General features: G+C 35.7%; 1 protein-coding gene across 4 annotated transcripts; it reads right to left on the reverse strand.

Annotated features, from left to right (window-relative positions):
* Window positions 1–4,727: 4,727 nt before the first annotated feature.
* On the reverse strand, window positions 4,728–22,524 carry ANXA1 (annexin A1). Of its 4 annotated transcripts, XM_032634463.1 has the most exons (14): window positions 22,351–22,516; window positions 20,325–20,327; window positions 15,645–15,721; window positions 15,442–15,550; window positions 14,828–14,922; window positions 13,870–13,983; window positions 13,364–13,454; window positions 11,697–11,776; window positions 11,449–11,505; window positions 9,787–9,880; window positions 8,825–8,920; window positions 7,634–7,692; window positions 6,107–6,229; window positions 4,728–5,077 (listed from the first exon to the last, which is right to left on the reverse strand). In XM_032634463.1, exons 3-14 carry the CDS (start codon window positions 15,708–15,710, stop codon window positions 5,021–5,023), a joined length of 1,041 nt encoding a protein of 346 aa, XP_032490354.1. In that variant the 5' UTR covers window positions 15,711–15,721; window positions 20,325–20,327; window positions 22,351–22,516; the 3' UTR covers window positions 4,728–5,020. The 4 variants fall into 4 exon arrangements, 3 of the variants coding, with proteins under 3 accessions (XP_032490354.1, XP_032490353.1, XP_032490355.1); XM_032634462.1 differs by lacking the exon at window positions 20,325–20,327 and having other exon boundaries at window positions 15,645–15,723; window positions 22,352–22,516; XR_004350311.1 differs by lacking the exon at window positions 20,325–20,327 and having other exon boundaries at window positions 6,107–7,692; window positions 22,351–22,524.
* Between the last annotated feature and the right edge of the window lie 688 nt (window positions 22,525–23,212).

Genomic DNA, 23,212 nt, shown 5'->3' on the forward strand with positions numbered 1-23,212 from the left:
CTTTTAAGCACAATATTGTCAGAGGTTTAACTTACACCACAGTTTTTCTGTTTATCTACAGGGAAGAACTTTCTTATGCTTAATTTCAATATCTTGTCATGGAACCTGAGACATAGTTTTTTTCCTTCTTCTTTTTCTCCTGGATTTGGACAATGAACACATTTATCTTTAATATATGATATTTACATCTCTTATTTTTCCTTTAAACCTGGCCATTAAAGGGAAATATGCCATCAAAAAAGAAAATAAAATTACCTTTCATGGCGTTGTTCATTAGAATCACACACACAAAAAAATCACTGTACTTATTTATATGCAACAGAGGACATTTTGATTTTTACTCATTAATTAAAATAACATCTTTGTCAAAAGACCTGGTGTCTGAAGCAGGTTCTCATTCAGTCTCATTTCTTTCTTGGTCTTTCTTCCTATAGGTAGCTTTGGGGGTCAGAAGACCAGTGTTCAAATTTGTGTTCATTCATTCACCTTGGGCAAGTCATGTGACCGTGGGAACTTTAGATTCCTCCTACATAAAAAGCACATGACCCTTTCCTCACAGGCTTGTTTGAAGACTAAATTTAAAAAAATTTCTTAAACATCTAAGAATAGTTTGTAAGAATGAGAAATTCTCAATAAATTTATTCATTCAATAATTCAACAGGATGAAGTACCACTAATCCTTCAAGTATTTTCCATTTTGTAGCTTTTCCCGATTTTGTTACTCTTTTATTTTACTAAAGTATTTCATATATGTCTGTATATAACCATTATTACTTTATACTATCATCTTTTGCATGATTCTTTCTTTCTGGATATATTATAAGCTTCAAAAAGTTGAGAACTGTTTTTTTAATAGACTTTATTTTTTAGGAGAGTTTTACGTTTACAGCAAAGTTGTGCTGAGTTCCCATATACCCTTTCTCTCCCTATCTCACAGTATTCCCTGTTGTTAACAGATTAGCGGGTACATTTGTTAAAATTGATCAACTGGGCTTCCCTGGTGGCGCAGTGGTTGAGAGTCCGCCTGCAGATGCCGGGCACACGGGTTCGTGCCCCGGACCGGGAAGATCCCACATGCCGCGGAGCAGCTGGGCCCGTGAGCCATGGCCGCTGAGCCTGCGCATCCGGAGCCTGTGCTCCGCAACGGGAGAGGCCACAACAGTGAGAGGCCTGCGTACCACAAAAAAAAAAACACAAACAAACAAAAATTGATGAACCAATATTGACACCTTATTATTATCTAAAATCTATACTTAGGGTTCACTCTTTGTATGATAGAGCTCTGTAGGTTTGACAAATGCATAATGCGTGTTACCACCATTACAGTATTATACTCAATAGTTTTTGTTTGTTTCTTTGTTTTTGCAGTACACGGGCCTGTCACTGTTGTGGCCTCTCCCATTGCGGAACACAGGCTCCGGACGCGCAGGCTCAGCGGCCATGGCTCACGGGCCCAGCCGCTCCTTGGCATGTGGGATCTTCCCGGACCGGGTCACGAACCCGTGTCCCCTGCATCGGCAGGCGGACTCTCAACCACTGCACCGCCAGGGAAGCCCCCTATACTCAATAGTTTAATTAACCTGAAAACGTCCTGTGCTTCACCTATTCATCTCTCCCTCCTTCTCCCTAACCTTTGACAACCACTCATCTTTTTAATATCTTCATAGTTTTGCCTTTTCCAGAACATCATATAGTTGGAATCATACAGCCAATTTTCAGACTGTCTTCTTTCATTCAGCAATATGTGTTTAAGATTAATACATACCTTTTCCTCCATGTCTTGATAGCTCATTTCTTTTTATGGCTGAACAATATTCCACTGTGTGTATGCTAGTTATCCATTAATCTTTTGAAAGACATCTTAGTTGCATCCAAATTTTGGAAAGTATGAATAAAGCTGCTATAAGCATTTGTGCGCAAGTTTTTGTGCAGACATAACTTTTCAACTCATTTGGGTAAATACCTAGCGGTGTGATCGCTAAATTGTATAAGACTATCTTTAACTTGTAAGAAACTGCCAAACTGTCTTCCAAAATGGCTGTACTATTTTGCATTCTTTTTTTTTTTTTTTTGCAGTATGCAGGCCTCTCCTGTTGCGGAGCACAGGCTCCGGACGCGCAGGCTCAGCGGCCATGGCTCACGGGCCCAGCCGCTCCACGGCACGTGGGATCTTCCCGGACCAGGGCACGAACCCGTGTCCCCTGCGTTAGCAGGCGGACTCTCAACCACTGCGCCACCAGGGAAGCCCTATTTTGCATTCTTATGAGCAATGAATGAGATTTTTCTGTTACTCCACTTGGAATGGATTTTGGCCATTCAAATAAATGTGTAGTGGTATTTCATTATTTTAATTTTCCATTCAATGACATATGATGTTGAGTGTCTTTTCATATGCTTATTTAGCATCTGTGTATCTTCTCTGGTGAAGTGCCTGTTGAGATCTTTTGCTCATTTTTAAATTAGGCTGTTTTCTTATGTTGAGTTTTAAGAGTTATTTTGTGTGTTGTGGATACCAGTCTTTTATCAGATATTGTTTTTTCAAAGATTTTCTCCCAGTCTGTGCCTTGTTTTCTCATTTTCTTAACAGTATCTTTTACAGAGCAGAAGTTTTTAATTTTAATGAAGTCTAATTAATTTTTTCTTTCATGGATCATAGAGAGCTATATATTTTTATCTTCTAAAATGTTTTTTTATATCTCTACTTACTACATACTCTCCTATTCAAGTGTGTATCCACTTACCTATTCTAGAGCCTAGAATTTAGTCAGGAGCCTCTCAAGTAGTTTTTGACAAAATAATTAGGCTAGCTAGCACCTTTGGAAAGTATCATCATACAGGGTCCTAGCTGGAAATGGCTGGCACATCAAGCTGGGAGTTTTGTGATAGTTTTAAATAAGGGACTATTTACAGAGGTGGGAGCAGGTTAAAGGAACCAACATGGAATGTTGCAGCACCCAAGGGTCAGCACCAGCAGGAATTCCAGGACCCAAGTGACAAGAAAGCAAAGTGTTGAGAGCTTGGCCAACCAAAAGATGTTATAATTGTAGAAGAACACACGTTAATAAATCTGTGTAGAATCAGGGAGGAGAGCAGAGGGATATCTCCTCCTGATCTCCCATCTTCTACCAGCTCCCCCAAAGGGCTGAATTCAGCCAGAAGTCAGAAGGTAAGAGAGCCCGCAGGGTAAAGTGTTCAGAAGTCATCTTCCAGAGGAGAGCAGAAAAGAGCAGATAATGGACAGGGATGGTTAAGATAGGCAAAGAAGAATAACTAGGTGAGGCAGTTTCTTTAAAATTAATTTGGAAGAGGAAGAGTGTGTATGCAATCTTAACTGGCAGAAATATTTGTACCACCTTGATCTTGTTTAGAACAGTGATAACAAACATACCTGGATAAATCCATCTTGTCTCAATGAACCAGCCTCAGGTTCCCTCTCAGGTACTTCTCCTTCTCAATCCAGCACGCAAGGAAGGTGTCATGAATAATAACAAAAGAACTAAAAAAATCAGTGCTGTAATAAGCAGCATATCTCAGTATGGCCAGCCTCAGTTTGGCTAATACGTTATGCGCCAAGTCATCATGGTTGTTCCGTAAGATGCGTGGGACAGGTGTCCATGGAGGAAAGTGAAGGACAGTAATTAAGGAAAATAAAGCTACAGTCAGGTGAATGAAGGTGAGAATAGTCAGAAATTCAAATACCCAACTCAATTCTTTTGGGAATGGATAAATTAAATTACCACCTATGTGGTAAGAATTCTCTGAGAGGAAAATAACTGAGTTTTTTTTTTTTTTACGAATGTGCAAAAGCAATTTAATGGAAGAAAAACTACCTTTTCAAAAAATGGTATGAGAGCAACTGGATAGTCATAAGCAAAAAAAAAAAAAAAATTTTGACCAAGGTATGATCTCACACTTTACACAAAAATTAATTCAAAATGGATCACAAACTGAAATGTAAAATGGAAAACTATAAAACTTTTAGGAAAGACAGGAGAAAATCTTCAGGGCCAAAGGTTAGGCAAAGAGTCTGTAGATGTGACACCAACAGCAAAATCAATGAAAGGAAAAATTGAAAACTTGAATCTCATTAAAACTTGAAATGTTTCCTCTGAGAAAGTCTTTCTCTATTAAGAAGATAAGAATACAAGCTATAGACTGAGAAAATATTTGCAAACCACATATTTGACAAAGGACTAATATGTAGAATACATAAGGAATTCTCAAAAGTCAACAATAAAAAATAAACAATGCCAAAATACAAAATAGTGACAATATCAAATGCTAGTGAGGTTGTGGACAGGAGAAACTAGATTACTCATACATTTATGATGGGAAAGTAAAATGGTACAGCCACTCTGGAAAGCAGTTTGATTGTCTCTTAGAAAATATGCAACTACCATTTTTTAAAAAGTGAGGAATTTTTATTGCTGTTGCTATTTCATCTTTATACTGGTTCATGAAATATAGCAGAATATCCAATTGTTACAATGCTGATGCAATAAATCCATTATTATACAAAGATACTCTCTCAATAATCTGTACCCAGATGGTAAAATGTATGAAGTTCATTTTCTAACTCTGTGAATACTTTATTTTGTTTAATATGTAAAATCTATTTCATTAGAGGATTATAATTTAGAATTCAGGCTCCTGTCCCTTGATATCAAATTAAACAACTGCATTACACGCAAAAGAAAATCAGAATAGAAGACCCAATGACACACCAATTGTCCTGTTAAACCATTTTAATTTCTGTGACATAAACATCTTTCTCAAGCAATGTTACTAGAACAACCTCTTTATGGGGTTTTATAGTTTGGAGTAAATATATTTTTAAAAAACTTATCTCTATTATATAGAGTTGAAATAAAAAATGATTTATAGGCTATACTTTTTAGGAAGGAGTTACTAGATCATATTCCTGTTGAAGAAACTTTCCTATTTAAATCTATGATATGGAATGGAAAGATATGGTTAATAAGTCTTCTGATCAAAAAGCTTGAGATCATCAAAGGAATGTTTAGTCTCCTGTACAGAGAGACACCAGGATTTTTTCATAATCTCCCTTGGTTTCATCCTGTTGATAAAAAATAAAGTATACTTAATGATACCTGAAACCATAATCAATAGAAGGTATTTTTAAATTGTAGAATAATTACTGTATTAGACTTAACAGTTGTAGAACATACATCACAGTACATCTATTTTCTAGGATCTTGGATAAGAATATCACTTATTTAATTAAATAATATAATTCATATAGCAGATAACTGATATTTTAATTATTATATGAAAAGCAATAGCTTTCAAAATTCAGATTGCAAACTTCTCTGAATTGATCATGTTATATATTAGAGCCATTATTTTCCAAGAATGAAATACCACACAGAATTAAGTATAACACAATATAATTTCGTATCACCTCTGGCTTGCTCAACCAGAGTGAAAGTTATAAGCCCATGATATTCTCACTTTTTCTTGGTAGATTTTAGTTATCCAATATAAATGCCAAATTGAATTTAAACAGTCACTTATCTTTCATTAAGTTCAAAACCCCTTGACTTGTCTTTTTTTACTTCTTAACTTGAACATGTATTTTATATATTTCACATATGACAAAATTAAGGAAAAAGTTAGAATAAAATGTTTCAAATTCTCTGATCAGTATTCATTGATCATAAATCATTATATAAATCATAATATCTCTCTACTAAAATATTTTGATTGCTAAATGTATGTATGGGAAACTGTTTCCATGACTATTGAAAAATTTGCAGAGTCTTTCATTATAGAACTCACTAGTAGATTTTACCAGTGATAGTTCAGTTTACTTTAAATTATGTATCTTTTAAAAAAATTTTTATATTTTGGCTGTACCACATGGCATGCAGGATCTTAGTTCCCTGACCAGGGATCGAACCCGCACCCCTTGCAGTAGAAGTGCCGAGTCTTAACCACTGGACCGCCAGGGAAGTCCCTGTATCTTAATATAACAAATTAATCTTACATATGAAATTTACAGATACAATAAGTCAGCCTTTCTCTTTGAAGAAGCTGCAAAAGTATTGTCATTTGTGGGGTTAGCATTATGAAAATCACAACATACCAGGATGGCTTGGCAGAGAGAGATGCCATACAACTTCTGATAGCATGCTTTGATGTCATTCATGTCGATTTCAGAACGGGAAACCATAATCCTGATCAGTGTCTTATGACGAGTTCCAATACCCTGTCCAAAACAAATGATGGTAAGTGTCCCTCATGTTCAGAGCATACTCTTAATAAGGGAGGATATGGGTTTGAATGTGAAGCTCTTTTGCTCACCTATATAGTTTCTATGGAGAAACTATCACCACATTAAAATACACACACACACTTTACACAAGTGGTAATAAAATGACACAAACCAAACTGTGATATCTGCAGCATATATACGAGCTTTCATAACCTCCTAATTGGTCTTCTACCACCCAGTCTTTCCTCTGTCTAAACTATTCAATAATTACAAATGAAGTAAACTTTCTAAATTATAAATCTGATCTTCCCATTCATCTATTTAAAACCCTTCAATGGCCTTCTGCTGCTTTTAGGATGAAAACCAATCATTTTATCTGGGCTTACCATGCCCTGCCTAATTCTACAACTTCTTCCACCAGGCACCATCACTCTAATTATGTTTACTATCCTGAAAGAGACATGATATCTCCTCCTGGACCAGTCTTGCTTTATCCCTTCATCTCGTCCACTTCTGCTCTCCTCTGGCTATTTCCTTTTCAAATATCAGGTCTTAGTTTAGCTGACAGCAAGGCTACATTGATTTCCAAAGTCTGGGGCACAGGCCCCTCTTCTGCTCTTTTACAATACTAGGTTTTCATTGTTACCCATCTAATTACCTCACTAGATAACAGCAGGCATGGGGTCAGGGACTGTACTGCCTACTACTGATACCTAGTAGCACAATGCCTATCATTTCATAGGAACTCCTTCCTATTAATTGAATAGTTAGATCGCTCTCTGAAGACTTCCTTATTTTGGAGTGGCAAAGGAAAAAAAAAAGACAATTTCATAACTTGTCACAATACAAGCATGGAGGTGACATCCTATATAATAAGATGCATGCTAAATGATAAAGTGAAGTGGTTAAGGTATCTCAAATACATCTTAATAACACCTTCCACTTCAGTGATCTTAGAACAAAATTTAAAAATCTTAGAATGACATATAAAGCAATGGCATGGAAGACAGAATAATAAAAAAGATAAATGAAGCTTAGAAAGGGGGAGATTGTGCAACTTACAACCTTAGCAGAAGTAGGTTACTAAAATCATACATTAAATGAGGAAGTATATCACCCTTCCTCTGCCAACTGAAGTTTTATTTAAATCATGAGTAATCTACAAATTACATTCAAGCTCACCTTACTATCTTACCTATAAAAGAACATAACGAATCTAACAGAGAATTTTATTCTAATAAGGAAGTATATTACCTCTTGCATTGGATGGAAAAGTAATTCTTTTTAATGGAAAGATCTCAAAATAAGTGTAATTTTCAAACAATATGAGGTTTTCTGTTCTTCTTTCCATACACCATAATTTTTTTCCCTAAGCAAATCACATATGTTGAAAGTTACCTTCATGGCCTGATGAAGCTTCTCAGCAAAGAACATTGATTTGCTTGTGGCACACTTCACTGCAAGAGAGGTATATTTTAGTTGACATATTTACCACCAAAAAAAGAAAGATGCATGTGACAGAAACAAGAATACAGAGTTTTGCAAGTAAGATTCTATTCTCCATTCCTGTTCCTTACCCTTCCTACCAATATGGGATATTTGGCTTATAAGAAGCTATTCTCTAGATGGTGACTTTGAATATTCTGTCCTCTGACAACATCACTTTTTTCCTATTATCTTAAATCTACCCATTAGCAACTTCAGTATTTCATGCTATCCTGAGTATACTCTTCATGGAAACAGGGAAGCTAGTAGGTGTTAAAGGTCATGCTGGCATGGAAGAAATGGTTCCTATTGTTGTAATAAGAAAAAAATTTTAAGTGGAACAAGACAGTCTTAAAATATAAGGCAGCTGCCAAATATTATAAAATACTAACAGATATGTCAGTTGGTATGATTCTCTACCTTGATACTCAAAGTGTGGTCTATGGACCAAAAGAATTGGCATCAACTAAGAGCTTGTTAGAAACGCAGAATCCAGGCCCCACCCCAGACCTACTGAATTGGAATCTGCATTTTAACAATCTTCCCAAGGGATTCATACGCACATTAATGTTTGAGAAGCACTGCTTTAAAATGCAGGTTTCCAAACCTTGACTGGTCATCTGAATAAAATGGGAAACCTTTAAAATCCTTTTCTTCTGAAGACCTTTTCAGAAGCCACCAGGGACTTACTGAATCAAATCCTTTGGACTTGCCCAAGATTACTCAGTTAGCAAGTGACAGACCAGAATGTGGATCTGCATTTATTTAATTCCAAATCCTATGCTCTTAATGACCATTTTGAATTTCCTTTGCGCCATGCCCAGCCTGGTGTATTGCATGGTAGTATAAGTAAGGTGCTCAGTAAGTACTGTCCACCTGCCCATCTTTCTAAAAAAGGAAATAATATCTGTTACTACTAACAAGGCCATTGTGTAACATTAGCTAAATATTTATTGCCGTTATCTTACATGTTGCCTCTATTTGAAATATAAATTACATCTGAGTTTTTGTTTTGTTTTGTTATATTTTATTTTGTAAATTATGGGACAGCATTGACAATGCAATTTCAAGTTAGAAAACTCTTCCCCCTCCAGGACTACATACCAATAACTGTGAGGCATTTCTCGATGTCACCTTTCAACTCCAGGTCCAGAACTTTGTTCATGTCATGCTTACTGTACTTGGAGTACTTCTGAAACACTGAATATTAAATTTAAACTAAGAAATGTACAAAACATCCTATTCTTTAGCAAACTTGAGCAAAATCAGGAAAACTGAGTCAAAGTATTCCTTAGGAGGACTGAACTTCAAATAACACATTTTAAAGCTAATTATTCAACGGAGCATATTTTGGATACTTCATCTTCTCTGAGGAATGTAAATTCCATGGCTATTTTGGTGCTTCTGTATATTTGGGGGAAATTTTTGCAAATGTTGACATTTATTAGAAGTGGCATGTGATTGACATCCATAACACTACATCAGAGACAAGTGCCATAACAAATGGATCTTTCCTTATATAAAGATCTGTGTAGTAGATTTCTCTTAATTTTAACATTAGAAATCGGAGTGCTGTTATAAAAATAATAAACTTTAGGTAATTGTTATGACCTTCCCTTTGCCTTGACTTCCAGAAGTCAAGAGGTAAATCCTGTGATCAAAGGCAAGAACTCTTTTTTTGGTTTTTGTTTCTGCAGCATCTAGATACTCTTTTCTTCACTCAACCATGAGTTTTTTTTGTTTTTCTTCATTGTACTTTCATTTGTTCTGTTGTATGTGTATATGTTGTCAGACCTATTCCAAATATTTTAGGGAAAGGAAATAGTAAAAATAACCAACTAATGTTCTACATGCCAAAGTCATAAAATGTGTTTCAAATACTACAAAATGGTGGTGGTACAAAGCTGGACAAATGCACAAATAGCAAGAAGGGGTCAGGAACACTGCATCCATTTGGTATCAGAGTGACAATGATTAAGATTTCTCTCTTTTCTTTCTCTTATTTGTCCTAAAAACCCCCTGCATCTTCTATAAACAATCGCAGGAAACATTTGTTTTATTCTTACCTCTGCGAAGATGGGAAGGGCTTCTGGTGGTAAGAATGGTGGTGAACACATTAACATCTGTCCCTTTTCTTTTTTCTCCTGCTTCATATAAGGCCTGTCAAGAAACACAAAAGTAAACACTTGACTATCTGTTAACTTGCTATCTGCACAAGAATGTTAGATCTCTTCAAAGATTTTGGAGGCAGCAGCTGCTTTGTGTCCAATACAATCAGAGTAGGCAATGCTAAGATTTTAAGTTCCTTAAAGATGGGAACCCTATTTTGTCAAGTATTTTCCACAGTATCTCTCAAGGTGCCTTGCGAACCCTAGAGACTGAATATGTGTTTGCAGAATAAATGTTTGTTAAATAAAATTGCTTTAAGATTGCACTCTGTATCAAGGCAACTCCAAGGGACTGTCTAATTTTTAATTTTACTTTTAATTGTTCAAAGTAGTTTTCAGCAAATGGTACTGGTAAGTCAATAATTCAACCATTACCTAGATCTTGAATTTTGATGTTAGAATTTCTGTACTCAAATTCTGACTGTGCCACTTAATAGCTCTGCAATCTTAGATAAATAGTTTCACCTTATTAAACTACAGATTTTCCTCTTTTGCAAATGAAAAAGATAATCCCTGCCTTATTGTCACAAACATGCTCTATTAACTTTGAAATGTTAATTACCATCCTCTTCCTGGGTCACACTAATCCATGTAGCTGCCATAAATATACATCTAAGAGCCCTGATAGCCTTAAAAGGGAAAGCAAATTCACAAATATCACAAGCAAAAAAGAGTAATTTCTTACTATGGGCAACTATTCAAATGCTAACTTTGGTTCTTTGGTATGACTGCACAATTTCTATTAAAATGGTCAAATTTCCAACGGGCATAAGAAGTTATCCTGGACTTTCCAAGCAAACATCTGATATATATGCATTCATTCAACAAAAGTTAATAAATGCTTATTATGTGCAGGATAATGTACTGGTACAGTGAGTGGAGGTGATCAAATAAGTTTCCATTCTTACTAATTCACTGTGATGAATTTGTAGAGAATACTATCCCATGAGGAAGGCATATGTAAATAATAGCTGTCTTTTTTTTTTTTTAACAAAAATTCCAGGCCCTAAAATAACACAGTTTTTTCTAATGTTGCCAATGGATTGATGTATAAATAAAAAGCAACCTCGCTGAAACTATATATAACAATATGCTTGAAAGCATATAAATGTTATAATTTTTATAATTTTAATGTCATTACAATAATACTTTTACAATATAAACTTACACCTCTAAACCAATGTTCACTGTTAAAAGAATATTAGATGTGCTTATTCTTTCCACTTTACTTTCTTATACCTGGTAAAATAAAAATTCTGTTTTCTCAACAAAACAATTCTTGGGAATAACAAATCAAATTCTCCTTGTTCTCTCTCATTCCTCTCCAGCTTCATGAATAGTGCAATCTACTGAAAACATAAAGACCACATTTCCTCTCTTTGACCGCTTGAATGCAGGAAGGTAGGCATCATTCAGGGAATGGACATTAGGTACTATTGTCCTTTTGGAGGATTTCAGATTTGCTTTCATGTGGAGGCCCTCAAGTGGTACCTCACCTCAGGTAGGACCTATTTGAAGAAGGAAAGTGGATTCTAGGAGTATTTGTGTGTACTTGCTTACCCTGGCATCCGTATCAGCCAAGTCATCATCCATGGCAAGATCCTCACATCGTTCACCCTGAAAAATATCCCATTCTTTTGTAAGTGGTTTTCTAGCATGTAATCACATGATTTACTTAATTCCCTTAAAATCAGATGAGTAATATTCTTTGCGGGAAAAGGAATGAATTGCTCATTTCTAGAGAGACGAAATCTAAGATTTTACTTTTCATAAAAGAAGAGGCATTTCCTGAACTATCTGAGTTATACCTTAGCAAGAGAAAGCAAAGCCTTCCGATAATCTCCAGATGTGTCTGAGGTGATGTCTTTAGCCAGATCTCTCTTCAGTTCTGAGAAATAAGAAAAGTATATTTTGTATTAAACTAGTGATAAGTAATGGTGATAATAATAATACCTGACATCTCTATATTGGCTCACAATTTGCAATGCCAAGTGTTCAATGACTTATGGGACACATTTCAAATATTATCATTTTTAAATAAAAATTGAGGAATCAGAGCAAGCAAAATTTTTGATCATCAAATTTATTGCCTATAAGGCAACTAAAACAATTTGGATAATACTATGAAAAGCTATAGCCCTAAAGCTTTTGCTAACGAGAATAAATTGCATAGGTGTACATTATTAAATAACCAATTCGGAAATAAAACATACCAGAATTTAAGCAATGAGATGAATAGAACAGTTATTTAAAAGAATAAACCAGAGGAACTTGCTTGAACACAGAGTATTTATTTACTTAAAAAATGATAAATATCTTATACGTAATATATTTTAGTTATGCATATATATGTGTATGTATACCCGTCTACCTTAGATATAGATGTAAAACTTTTCTTTGTTAAACACCCATACTTAACTTGCAAAATTATGCCGTATTGGCAAAAAATTAACTGAATTTGTAATTCACTAGAAGACAGAACAATTTAATAAGCTGTCATTGAACTATACATTGGGAATAATTTATGGATATTTACCTTTGTAAACTATGTTTTATCAAAGAAAAAAACTAATAATAATGCCCCTCTTGATGGTTTTCACTGATAAATGGAGTTAAGATAAATACTGATAATGAGATATGAATTGCAGAAAATGAGGTTAAAAGCTTCCTTATTCTGGTTCCTTTATTAGATTGCTGTGAAAATAATACACAAGGGCTATTGTATTCTCTATGTTTGGTATTAAAATCAAGCAGAAATATCCTCTGTGGTGCTACATATTAAGCTGGGAAAACAAAAAAGCTGGGGACTTAGGAAACTAGAAAAGGAGAATAGTAAAGGCCCAGCACTGCCCAGGACCCACTTGCAGATACCCTTTATAGTGTAGCACATACCACTGAAATGAGATGTTTCACTGAATAGATAACATGAGCCACTGCTGGTCTTTCATTCCCATGGATCTATCTGGACGTTGAAAGTAAGTGAGTCATTTATGCTCATAATGGTAAAGTTAGTTTCCATCAGAGAATTATAAGCACCAAGCTCTGTACTTTTTCAAGGACAAATGTTTGGGGTGTTTTGTTGTTATCTTTTCAAAATGGAAGACAACGGGACATTTTTATGAAATAAACCTCAGAAAGATAAGAAATGTTTTTAGGAAATTCTTTAAATTCAGTTCTTTGAACTGAGTTTTCCACTACAATAATATGTGGCCATTTGTCCCAAAGGGACATTTTTTATTAAAGTGCAAACTTGATGAGGGCTGAGACAATTGTGTCCCTTATCTGAACCCCAGCAGCTCTAATGTGTCTGGTAACAGTATGTGCGTGTGGTAGACATGTGGTAAACAATGAAGAAATATGTCAATATGTAGTTTCCAAAGTCCCCATAATTAACATCCACACTCAATTTTTTTTTGAAGTATATCAGATTTCCTTTCCGACTAAGGCACTTGGGTTCTTGGACATTAAAACTTACCTTCTTTATAGACTCTGTTAATTTCTTTGATTTCTCTGTTAGTTCTTGATGCCAAAATTTCATTCAGAGTGTCTTCATCAGTTCCAGCGCCCTGAATTGAAAAAGAAGAATAAAATGTAGAAAAATCTTCATTCAAGAATATCAACTAGTTTTTGTATCCCCAAATTTGTTCAAATCTGACATTTAGTAAATTTCTCACAGTGTTTAGTAAATATCCACAATATTTAATAATTACAATAAGGTCTATCTATTATAGTGCTCTAAAAACAAAATGGGTTTAAAGCAAATATTTTGGGCAAATACGTAAAAAGAGAGATCTATGATATACAATAACATCATGAAGATAGTGGAAATAACATAGTTGTTAACACCAACATTTATTTATTTATTCATTTTATAACCACTGATTGATGGCCCTATACTAGTTGTTGAGAATACAGTAAGAGGCATCAGTGGATTAGACATTCTCTTGAGGAAAGGAGTTTTGCTTAAATTAGATGATTTACCCGCATGGCAGCACGGAGCTCATCAGCATCAAACTGGGCTGGAGTTTTCAACAGAGCCAAAGCAACTGTCTCAAGGTTACCTGTGAGGGCTTTCTTCAGAGCTTCATCCAGGGGCTATAACAAGGAGATGTTATAACCTTCTAGTAAATAACATGCAGGGTGATAACAGTAATGTGGTGTTACCTGATCTTTAGATAGTCTTACTGAGTCCTAAACCCAACCATTTTTTAGAGCTCCTTCCCTTTACATAGAAAAGGGTACTTGATATTTAATATCTTAGTCTTTTAGATCTAGAGTGATTAGAATGAAATTTACTGAATTCATTGATAATTTTTTAAAGGACAGGGTTCTCAATCCTTTATACAGGGAAGAAATCACAAAGCTCAAAAGATAGGGGTTGTGTATTAACAGAAACAGTAGTAAGAATACTTTAAAAATAATGTATTAATACCTTTTCCAACCATTGGGATTTGCACTGTTCAAATAAGCACTATAATCAGACATCAAATAGCTTTCTAACTGTACTCCTTAAAAAAATTGCCCATTTTTTGTATAAAAATATAAAGCTTACTTTTAAAATAGAATTATATGTATAAACTTTACATTCAGACATTAAACAGTTCAGTTTAAGTTTTAGCAGAAGACACATTTCAATCAGAACCTATTTCTTATTGCCAATAGTAATCTTGATGTCTGTTATGTTCAAGTTAAAGGCTTGTCTCCAATACAGAACACCACATGACATGTGCAAAGAATCAAGATGACAAAACAATATATAAAACCAGGAAATTTGCTAGAATTGATTACATTGCAACCAAGAGGATAAATACAGTAATCTTAGTTGTAATGGAAAAACAGTGGTTAGAGACTGACAGAACTAGGCAACTGTGCTTCAAAATCTATACTTAAACATAAATATGACTGAAATTGATTATCTCAATTAACCGCTCCAACCTACCTTTCCTTTTTCCTGGAGATAGGCTGCTTTGATCTGCTGACGCTGGGCATTGTTTCTCTTAGTCAGAATTTCAATGATGGTTGCTTCATCCACACCTGGAAATAAAGGGCCCCTAGACTTCTAAAATCAATTTTCTTCATCATCAACAACCGACATAAAATGGTTCATTATCAAGATGCTTCAAAGGGAGTTCTTAACAAAACTAAGAAGTACAAATTTTACCAGACTGGGATATGGATGCGATACTGCATATCAAATGGAAGCACTTGGGATGACATTCCATTCATTTGAATGAGAGGAGGAAGAAATTGTTCCTGGCCCTCAGTGTTGCAGTGTTTGTTTCCTAGATTAAACCCTAAATGTGAGCAGAGGTGTTGACTTCAGCATTGAGCCTGTTAGAAATGAGCTTTGTGACAACAGCATATCTGTTGTAGAAGTAGATATTCTACCGATTTGACCAAAATTTCCCAAGTGCTGAGAAAGGAAATATATCTTCATTGACAAGGAAATCTTTTTATCTTCAAAACAAAAGACTCTTTAAATTGCACAGGTCTGTTTTTTAGTAGCTATTCTGAAATGCCTAGGAGGGGACTGTTTTGGGGAGACAGAATTACCTTTAGCTGTGATTGCTTTATGCAAGGCCTCAACATCTGAGGATGGATTAAAGCTAGGGCAGGGGCTCACTGATGACCCAGGACCACCTTTGGATCCTTTCACAGTTTTCTGTGGATGAGAGAGAAATAAATTACTGTCCATTCACTTATATTAGTTTCTATTTTAATATTTAACTAAGTTCTTTTATTGTCACTTGACTTACAATGTATTCCTGCTCTTCATTGTCAATAAACCAGGCCTGCTTGAGAAATTCATTTACCATTGCCATTTTTGAAGGATCTGAAAAGAAAACAGGTCGATGCGTTTACAAACCACAAACCCACCACATATACACACCACTCCACCCCTTTACATACACAAGACATAGAGCAGCCTTGCCTTTACTTTCCAGGATTATTCTTTGGAGCATCATAAAATGCTAGATTTGGGTTTTTTTAAAAGAGAGTCTAATACCCTTGAACAGAAACCCATACCCTCAGAAACGTAGCTCTTCCTCAGCATATTCATAACTCACTTTGGGGATCAGATGACTTCTATTAGTAAGCATATAGGCTGAAGAGAGGAGCTGGTGTTTCACTTCACTGCTCTAAATTTACAGACCACCCACTGTATGCCAAGCACTGAGGGTGCAAAAACATTGAAATATCCCTTGGCTCAAAGAACTTGAAGCCAGTGTGTGCTCTCCCTAAGAAAATTCAAAAGCTAAGAACAATTCTTAGAGGAAGTTCTTGGTGACCGGAGCCTCTCTCGAGAATAGTTGAGATTAGCGGAAAAGTTAAAGAGAACAAAACAGAGAGAAACTTGTCACATTCGGGAAGTTGAAAGAAGTTTACTAGAACAAGAAAAGTTAACAGAAGCCCAAATTTAAAAGTTTAAATATATTTCCAAAGGTTTGGATAAACATTAATGGATTTTTAAAAGAGAAAGTTATATTTCAGAAAGGTCATCCTGTATCCTAGAGAATGGCTAGGAGATGTGCAAGACGGAAGATTAGAGACCATTTAGTAAGTTGTGGGAGAATCTATGTAGGATTAATGACGACTTGAACAAAAGTAATGGGTAGAGAAGGAGCATAATACTGACATTTATAAGGTAAAATAATCTATGACTAATCTGCGGGAGTGGATTCAGACTCAAAACTCTATAGAAAGATAGTCAGGTGATATTTCTCCCCGAAATAATTCAGTTTTCTTTTCCATTCCGTGGTATAAAATTATTTCAGTACCTGGAGAAATCACTACATTCACATTTCTTCCTATTTGAGCTGTCTAAATACTAGTCCTACATGTGTTTTTTTTACCCAACATAAAAAACCCAGAAAAGGATTATTTTATAGCAGGTGCCTTGCTCTAACAGGATTCATTAGAGTGAAATTGCACCATGCATGCCCTCTTTTGGAAAACTCTATCTTAAAGAAAATTGCCTGACTTGCTGTCGTGGTTCAGCAATATTTTTATTTAATAAAACATGTATATTTTTAAAACCTGAAGTACGTTAAAAATTAATGCATTCTCTGCGTTATCTACAAAAGAAGCCATCAATGACCCTTTTTGTCTAGGGATTTTTTTTTAGGAGCTCAAGCTCCAGGTCTACACTGATCTATCTCTCCATACCCTTTTGTTTATTTCTCTGGAGACAGCTATCATGAGTACATCTGAAGGAGGTTGGAAGGATAATCTTAGCAGTTTTAAATTCTTGCTATGAAGCTAAATGACTCATGAGGAGTAAAACCCATAACCTGATTCCTTAATGGCATGTTCAGGCAAAGTGTTTCAGTCCACACCTGCTGAAAAATGGCTGTAGTTGCAAGTAATGAGATTAAATACGTGAGAGAATTAATATCCAAAGCAGAAACTATCTCCACTTAATTATCATGGGGATTGTTCAAATTACTGTTGTGTCATCTGTGAGAAGAACCAATATATTGTGTACTCACTTAATCTCTTCCCCTCAAGCAACTGATAAATTTAAAGTTATTTCCTGAGGTAAAGTCATGGTGTACAATTTTGCACAAGGTTTTAGTTCCTATTATACTATAATCTGGCGCAACTGCTGTTGGCACAGAGAGTGTCATTTTCCTTTTGCTTAATTGGCATATCCAAAACCTCTTGCAATTTCTGGCAAGGTTTCAGGTATTTAAAATGTCCATTTTTATCATCTCATCCATGCCCTTTATGAAGTAGAATCCTCAAAATGAGTGATATGATCGGTCACTTAACAAAGTACTTTTCCCTCAATTATAGAAATATGTGTTCCAATATTTCCACTCTTTTCAATTAGAAAAGAAAAGCTTCAAAAGAGATCAAAGAAGAGATTAAGGATCTTGTCAAAAGTAATTTAAAAAATGAGCCTCACAACTTCAAAATAAATTTTATGGAAACTTTACTTCACAATTTTTTCACTTAATAATGCTTACATAGGGCTTCCCTGGTGGCGCAGTGGTTGGGGGTCCGCCTGCCGATGCAGGGGACACGGGTTCGTGCCCCGGTCTGGGAGGATCCCGCGTGCCGCGGAGCGGCTGGGCCCGTGGGCCGTGGCCGCTGAGCCTGTGCTCCGCGGCGGCAGAGGCCGCGGCGGTGAGAGGCCCGCGTACCACAAAAAAAAAAAATTAAAAATGCTTACATAATGCATCAGTTTCTTAAAAAAAAAAACTTGAGAAAGCCTAGAAAATGATATTGCTCTATTAATTACTTGATACAAAATAACAAAAACAAAGGGGTTGAATAATTTGTTTGACACAAGAGTATCCATAGAGGAGACAGCTTTGTGACATATCCTCTGTGTTCCTCGATTTTAGTCTGAAACCATTTGGATGGCCTGAAGGTATGATCTGGAATATGGTCAAGCAACCTGAATAGAACCTACTCAGGAAAGCAATTAGAGGAAAACGGAATCTCAATTCAGCCAAACAAGATCCACTAGCTCTCAGCAAAGCTTAAAGACACAAGGATTGTGGCAGGATGTACAAACGCTCAAGGAAGTAGTTTCGATCATGTACTGCTAGTTAAGTGCTCAAATGCAGCTACATGTTTTAACAGAAGCTTGAATAGTTGCAACACACTTTACAAATACCACAGCAAAAATATTTTGCTCAGATTGTATTGCTAAACCATTCTGTGTGTTCAATACCTAACCTCTGTATGAAAACCAGCATTTTGTACTTGATTAAACCCATTCAGTAATTTGAAGGTAAGATTTCTTAACTATAAATAAATCACAAACGTGCAAACATGTTTTATAGATTGCCACATGCTATAAAATATTTGTCATATATTTTTACTATTCAGAGAATGATCTAGTCTATGAAGTAGAACTGTACAGTAAAAAAAGAATTTAATAACCCTCTGAGTTCACAACAGGTTTTATTTTTTCCATCTTTCTTTTAAGTTGCAATGTTTAGAACATGTACAAGGTACTTAAGAGCTTATTTTATTAATTTTCCTTGGCTCAATATATATTTAATCTGGCTACCAATGAGCTCTGAAACCAAGTTTATCTCAGTCTTTAACATCATCGAATTTGAAGATGAAATTGACCATTTATACATAGGCTGACCTATATGGAAATTAATAATATTCCAGAATTCTTCTAATTAATCATCTGTGAACATGCACTGCCTACCAATCTCATTTATCTATGAAAAAATGTGTAACTTTTTAGGGATTAACATTTTTTTGTATGTGTCATAAAAGAGCTCTCTTCCTCTCATTCAGCAATAAATTAAAGAAGGTAAATATGCATAAAAAGATGCTAGACAGAGAGGGAGCCATGCTTACTAAATGTAAGAGAAAGGTATTCCAGAAATGGTACATTAGCAATTGTACCAACTGGACAGTTTGAGAAAACTATGGCTTATTGTATGAAAGATAATTTCCTGATTTTTTTAAACTGCACTATGGTTGAAGTATCTAGAGACACGGGGACATCATATCTGCAGTGTTCTTTCAAATGATACAGAAAAGAAAAACTATATAGAGGGTGGAAGGGGGAAAAGGAAGAATTAATGAGAAAGCAAATGTGGTGAAAGGTTAACACTTGGGGAACCTGGGTAATAAGTATATGGTGATTCTGTGCAGTATTCTTGCAACTCTTCTGAAGGTTTGAAATTATTACAGAAGAACAGTTTTTAATAACTTTAAAAACCACAATTTCTATTTCTGTCAGCTTCATGAAAGGCTACTTCCAGAATTTCTGACAGAGGAAACTGAGTTTTGTGGTCTATCATGCCTTCCTCGAGACAAGTGGGAAAGATCAGAGTTCTGCAAAGACAGCAGCAGAAATTTGATCCTTGCAGAGGACAGCATCATTATTCCCATTTTCTACCTGGGTAAACAAAGTGTAATTTCTTGTGGCAGTTTTCTAGATACCAGTGGTAAGCATCAAGGCATACATAAATCCATGCCTTCTGATTCCAAAATATTGTATATGCTTTTAAACTAGTGACCAAAAAGATGATGACAAGATCAATGTTATTTTTAATAGCTTACACTTAAGAATCAAATTCATTCACAGTTAACCCATGGAGACTGTGGGAGGTTTCACCCCGGCCCAAGGGAGTTTATTCTTCAATACTTTGGCCTGTGCATAGTTTTTTCCCTCGAATATATATTTCACAAGTCTTTCCCACACCTACTCGTTTGAGAAAACGCAATTAGTCTGTACAACGGCATGACTTACGAAGAGCCACTTTATGAAAGGTAGTCTCATGAATGTTTTGCTTCTAGACTTTTGAGTAAGGTGTTCCCTTTGCCTGGAATGCTGTTTCATCCTCCATGTCCAATTCCCTTTGCCTAAATGATGCTTCTTGGTGAGGACTCAGCCTACACCTCATGATATCCTCCAAGAGGCCTTCCTTGGTCCAGCACTGAGGTGAGTGACCGACCTTCTGTGTGCTCCCGAAGCATCCTGCCTTTACTCCTACACTTGTCCCTATTGTTCTGCGTTATCACTTTCTATTTACTTATCTATATTTATAGCAGCATTCCATGAGGGCAGTGATAACCTACCATTCATTATGAACCTCTAATCCCTGGCAGAATGCTTTGTACTTAGTATGCTAATAAACATTATTGAATGAACAAATATTGTATCAGTGCTAATTATTCAGGAAAAATATCTATACTAATTTAACAAATATTTTCTATCCACAACTATAGGATGTAAAAATAAGAATTGAGGAGCTCTGAGCCCTACTTTGACTCTCTTTAGCTGGCTGTTTGCCCTCAAGAAAACATTTAACTTCTCGGCAGTGGGGGAGAGGGCCTCCATTTATAAAAATAAGAGTGTTGAAATACACAGTAGCTAAGATTCATTATAGCTCTGAAGTGCCAGTCTTAAATTTCACCTCAAGCAGATGAAGGTGGAGAAAATTAGCATAATGAATGAAGGTATTATATAAATTGTATCTGTTCTGATCTTTCTGATAAAAATCTCTCCCATTTTAAGGAAAGAGGAAATCATTTACTGAAAAAACGGCTTTTGGTTTATCACTGAAAAATAATACATCCATGGCTTTAAATATGTCATCAATTAATGGGTCTAGAGAGGATTAAAAACCAGCTCAGCAAGCTAACATAAACAGAAACCAATCTTTGCAGACCATTTGACTGAAAAAGTATTTAATAACCATGAAACTCTAGCTGGTTTCTTAATAATATTATTATTAACAGTTTTGTCAACATCCATCAAATGTCAGATATCTGCCAGATGTGGTTGAGCCTGGGGCTACAGGGTGGTTAGCATAACTTCTGGAGAAGAGGCCATTTGGAAATTATGAAACCAGCATATGACCACATTTGAATCGTTTTGCAATGTGCCTACCAAAATACATTCCTGCAAGCAGGGGAGAATATTACTTTTTCAAGGTCCATACATAATTTTAGACACAAACAAGGCAAGAAAAAGCACACCTTTTTTGATTAACTAGCACTAAAAATCATATGTTACGTCATTTAACTTAATATTCGGAATGAGCTAAGAAAAAATTCTTGAAGGAACATTTGTAATAAACAATAGCCAAATATATGGTTAGGATTCAAAATCTCTCACTTTTGCACATATATCCAACACCAGTAAAAACTCTACTTTAGATATGCTTTTTGCTTTTCTAAGGAGTTTTATGGCCATTAGCTCATTCAGCAATCAAGATGCTACTAAGTGGAATATTTTTAGAGGGCCGTACAGGCATTCGCAAGAGATAACTTATCTGACACCACCCAGGAGGAAATACTTCCTTTGCCCTTAGGTTTTCAAATCAGCACTTGAAAAGCCTAAAACACAGAGACTACAGGAGAAAGAATGTGGCCACACCCTCTCTAAATGAAATGATTAATAAGTGGATCCTTTAATTTACTTACACCGCATGAGTGAACATAACATTAATTTCAAAATGTTAATTACAAAAGCCATAATTGCCACTATGAGGTCTGAATCTATTTTTTTGTTTTGCTTTGTTTTGTTTTACAAAAGAAAAAATAAATTATTTAAGTTCTGCTATTTTGAGATAGACCCCTGAAACCTATGTCTGGGTTCTTCTGGCCTGGCTCCCCACAGACACCACCATCCTTCGTGATTTCCATGTAAAGCATACACAGCTCTTGGAGACTCATAACTTGTAGGAAAAAACACATTCTTTCCTTCTTTTCCATGGTAACTCACCAACAGTACAATAAGCCAGTATTAAGCAAAGTTTCCTTGTTTTTAAAATTGTATTTCTTAACTAAGTAAAAATAAAACTAATTTACAATTTCTGATTCCTAAAATATAAATAGCCAGTGTAATTTTACATAAAGATTTATCAAAGGTGTAAGTGCAGCTAGCCATAAATTACACAGAAGTAACATTAAACACTGTAATGGGAAAAGTTTTCAAAACAGCCAAAACTACCTAAATGTAAAACCAAGACTTACCTTTTTTTTTTTGCCTCCGTCCAAAGACCTAAAGAGAGATTCTTCTCTGAACGGCTCACGCTGGAAGTGGAACCTTGGGCTTCTGATTTTATAGAATTTGAAAGAAGACCACACCTAGCAACCAGAAGTTAGTAACAGGCTGCCTTTTGTTTGAAATACTGGGTTCAGTCTTGCTCAAAACAAAGTGAAGCGAGCCTTGCAAAATTACTCACTAAACCAACTCAGAGCTGACAGCACAAAAGAAAAAAAAAAGAAGTACAGATTTTTTTCCCTCTTCAGTTTGCACTGCTTTTTTTACAGGGGAGTAGAACGCAAGAGATTTTCAAGTATGCAGTACTATCCGCCTCAATCCTGATACCAATGATTGGCATACTTTTTTAGTCAAATGAATTGTGAGATGAAAAATCATGAACTTTAAAACAAAATAAAACCCCCTTTGGTTAAGTCCCAGCTTCATCACTAATTACTATGTGATCTTGGGGACATATTTAACTTCCCTGAATTTGTTTCAACTTTTGTGAAATAGGGATAATATCTTCTAGGCTGCCTACTTACTAGAATTCTTATGACAATAAGAAATAATAATTAAGAAATTAAGAAATAATAGGGACTTCCCTAGTGATAGAGTGGTAAAGAATCATCCTGCCAATGCAGGGACACGGGTTCAAGCCCTGGTCCGGGAAGATCCCACATGCCACGGAGCAACTAAGCTCCTGTGCCACAACTACTGAGCCTGCGCTCTAGAGCCCGCGAGCCACAACTACTGAGCCCACAAGCCCTAGAGCCCGTGCTCCGCAACAAGAGAAGCCACCGCAATGAGAAGCCTCGCTCACCGCAACTAGAGAAAAGCCTGCAAGCAGAA

The sequence above is a fragment of the Phocoena sinus genome, chromosome 6 (assembly GCF_008692025.1).
Source record: "Phocoena sinus isolate mPhoSin1 chromosome 6, mPhoSin1.pri, whole genome shotgun sequence".
Classification (NCBI taxonomy): domain Eukaryota; kingdom Metazoa; phylum Chordata; class Mammalia; order Artiodactyla; family Phocoenidae; genus Phocoena; species Phocoena sinus.

Excerpts from the sequence above, each read along its gene's own strand:
- ANXA1 (XM_032634462.1), bottom strand. The coding sequence starts at position 15,710 with ATGGCAATGGTAAATGAATTTCTCAAGCAGGCCTGGTTTATTGACAAT. Across the intron at positions 14,923-15,441 it reads TAAAGCAATCACAGCTAAAG|GTGTGGATGAAGCAACCATC; the intron begins GTAATTCTGTCT and ends CTTTATTTCCAG. Across the intron at positions 9,881-11,448 it reads TGGCTGATACGGATGCCAGG|GCCTTATATGAAGCAGGAGA; the intron begins GTAAGCAAGTAC and ends GTTTCTTGACAG.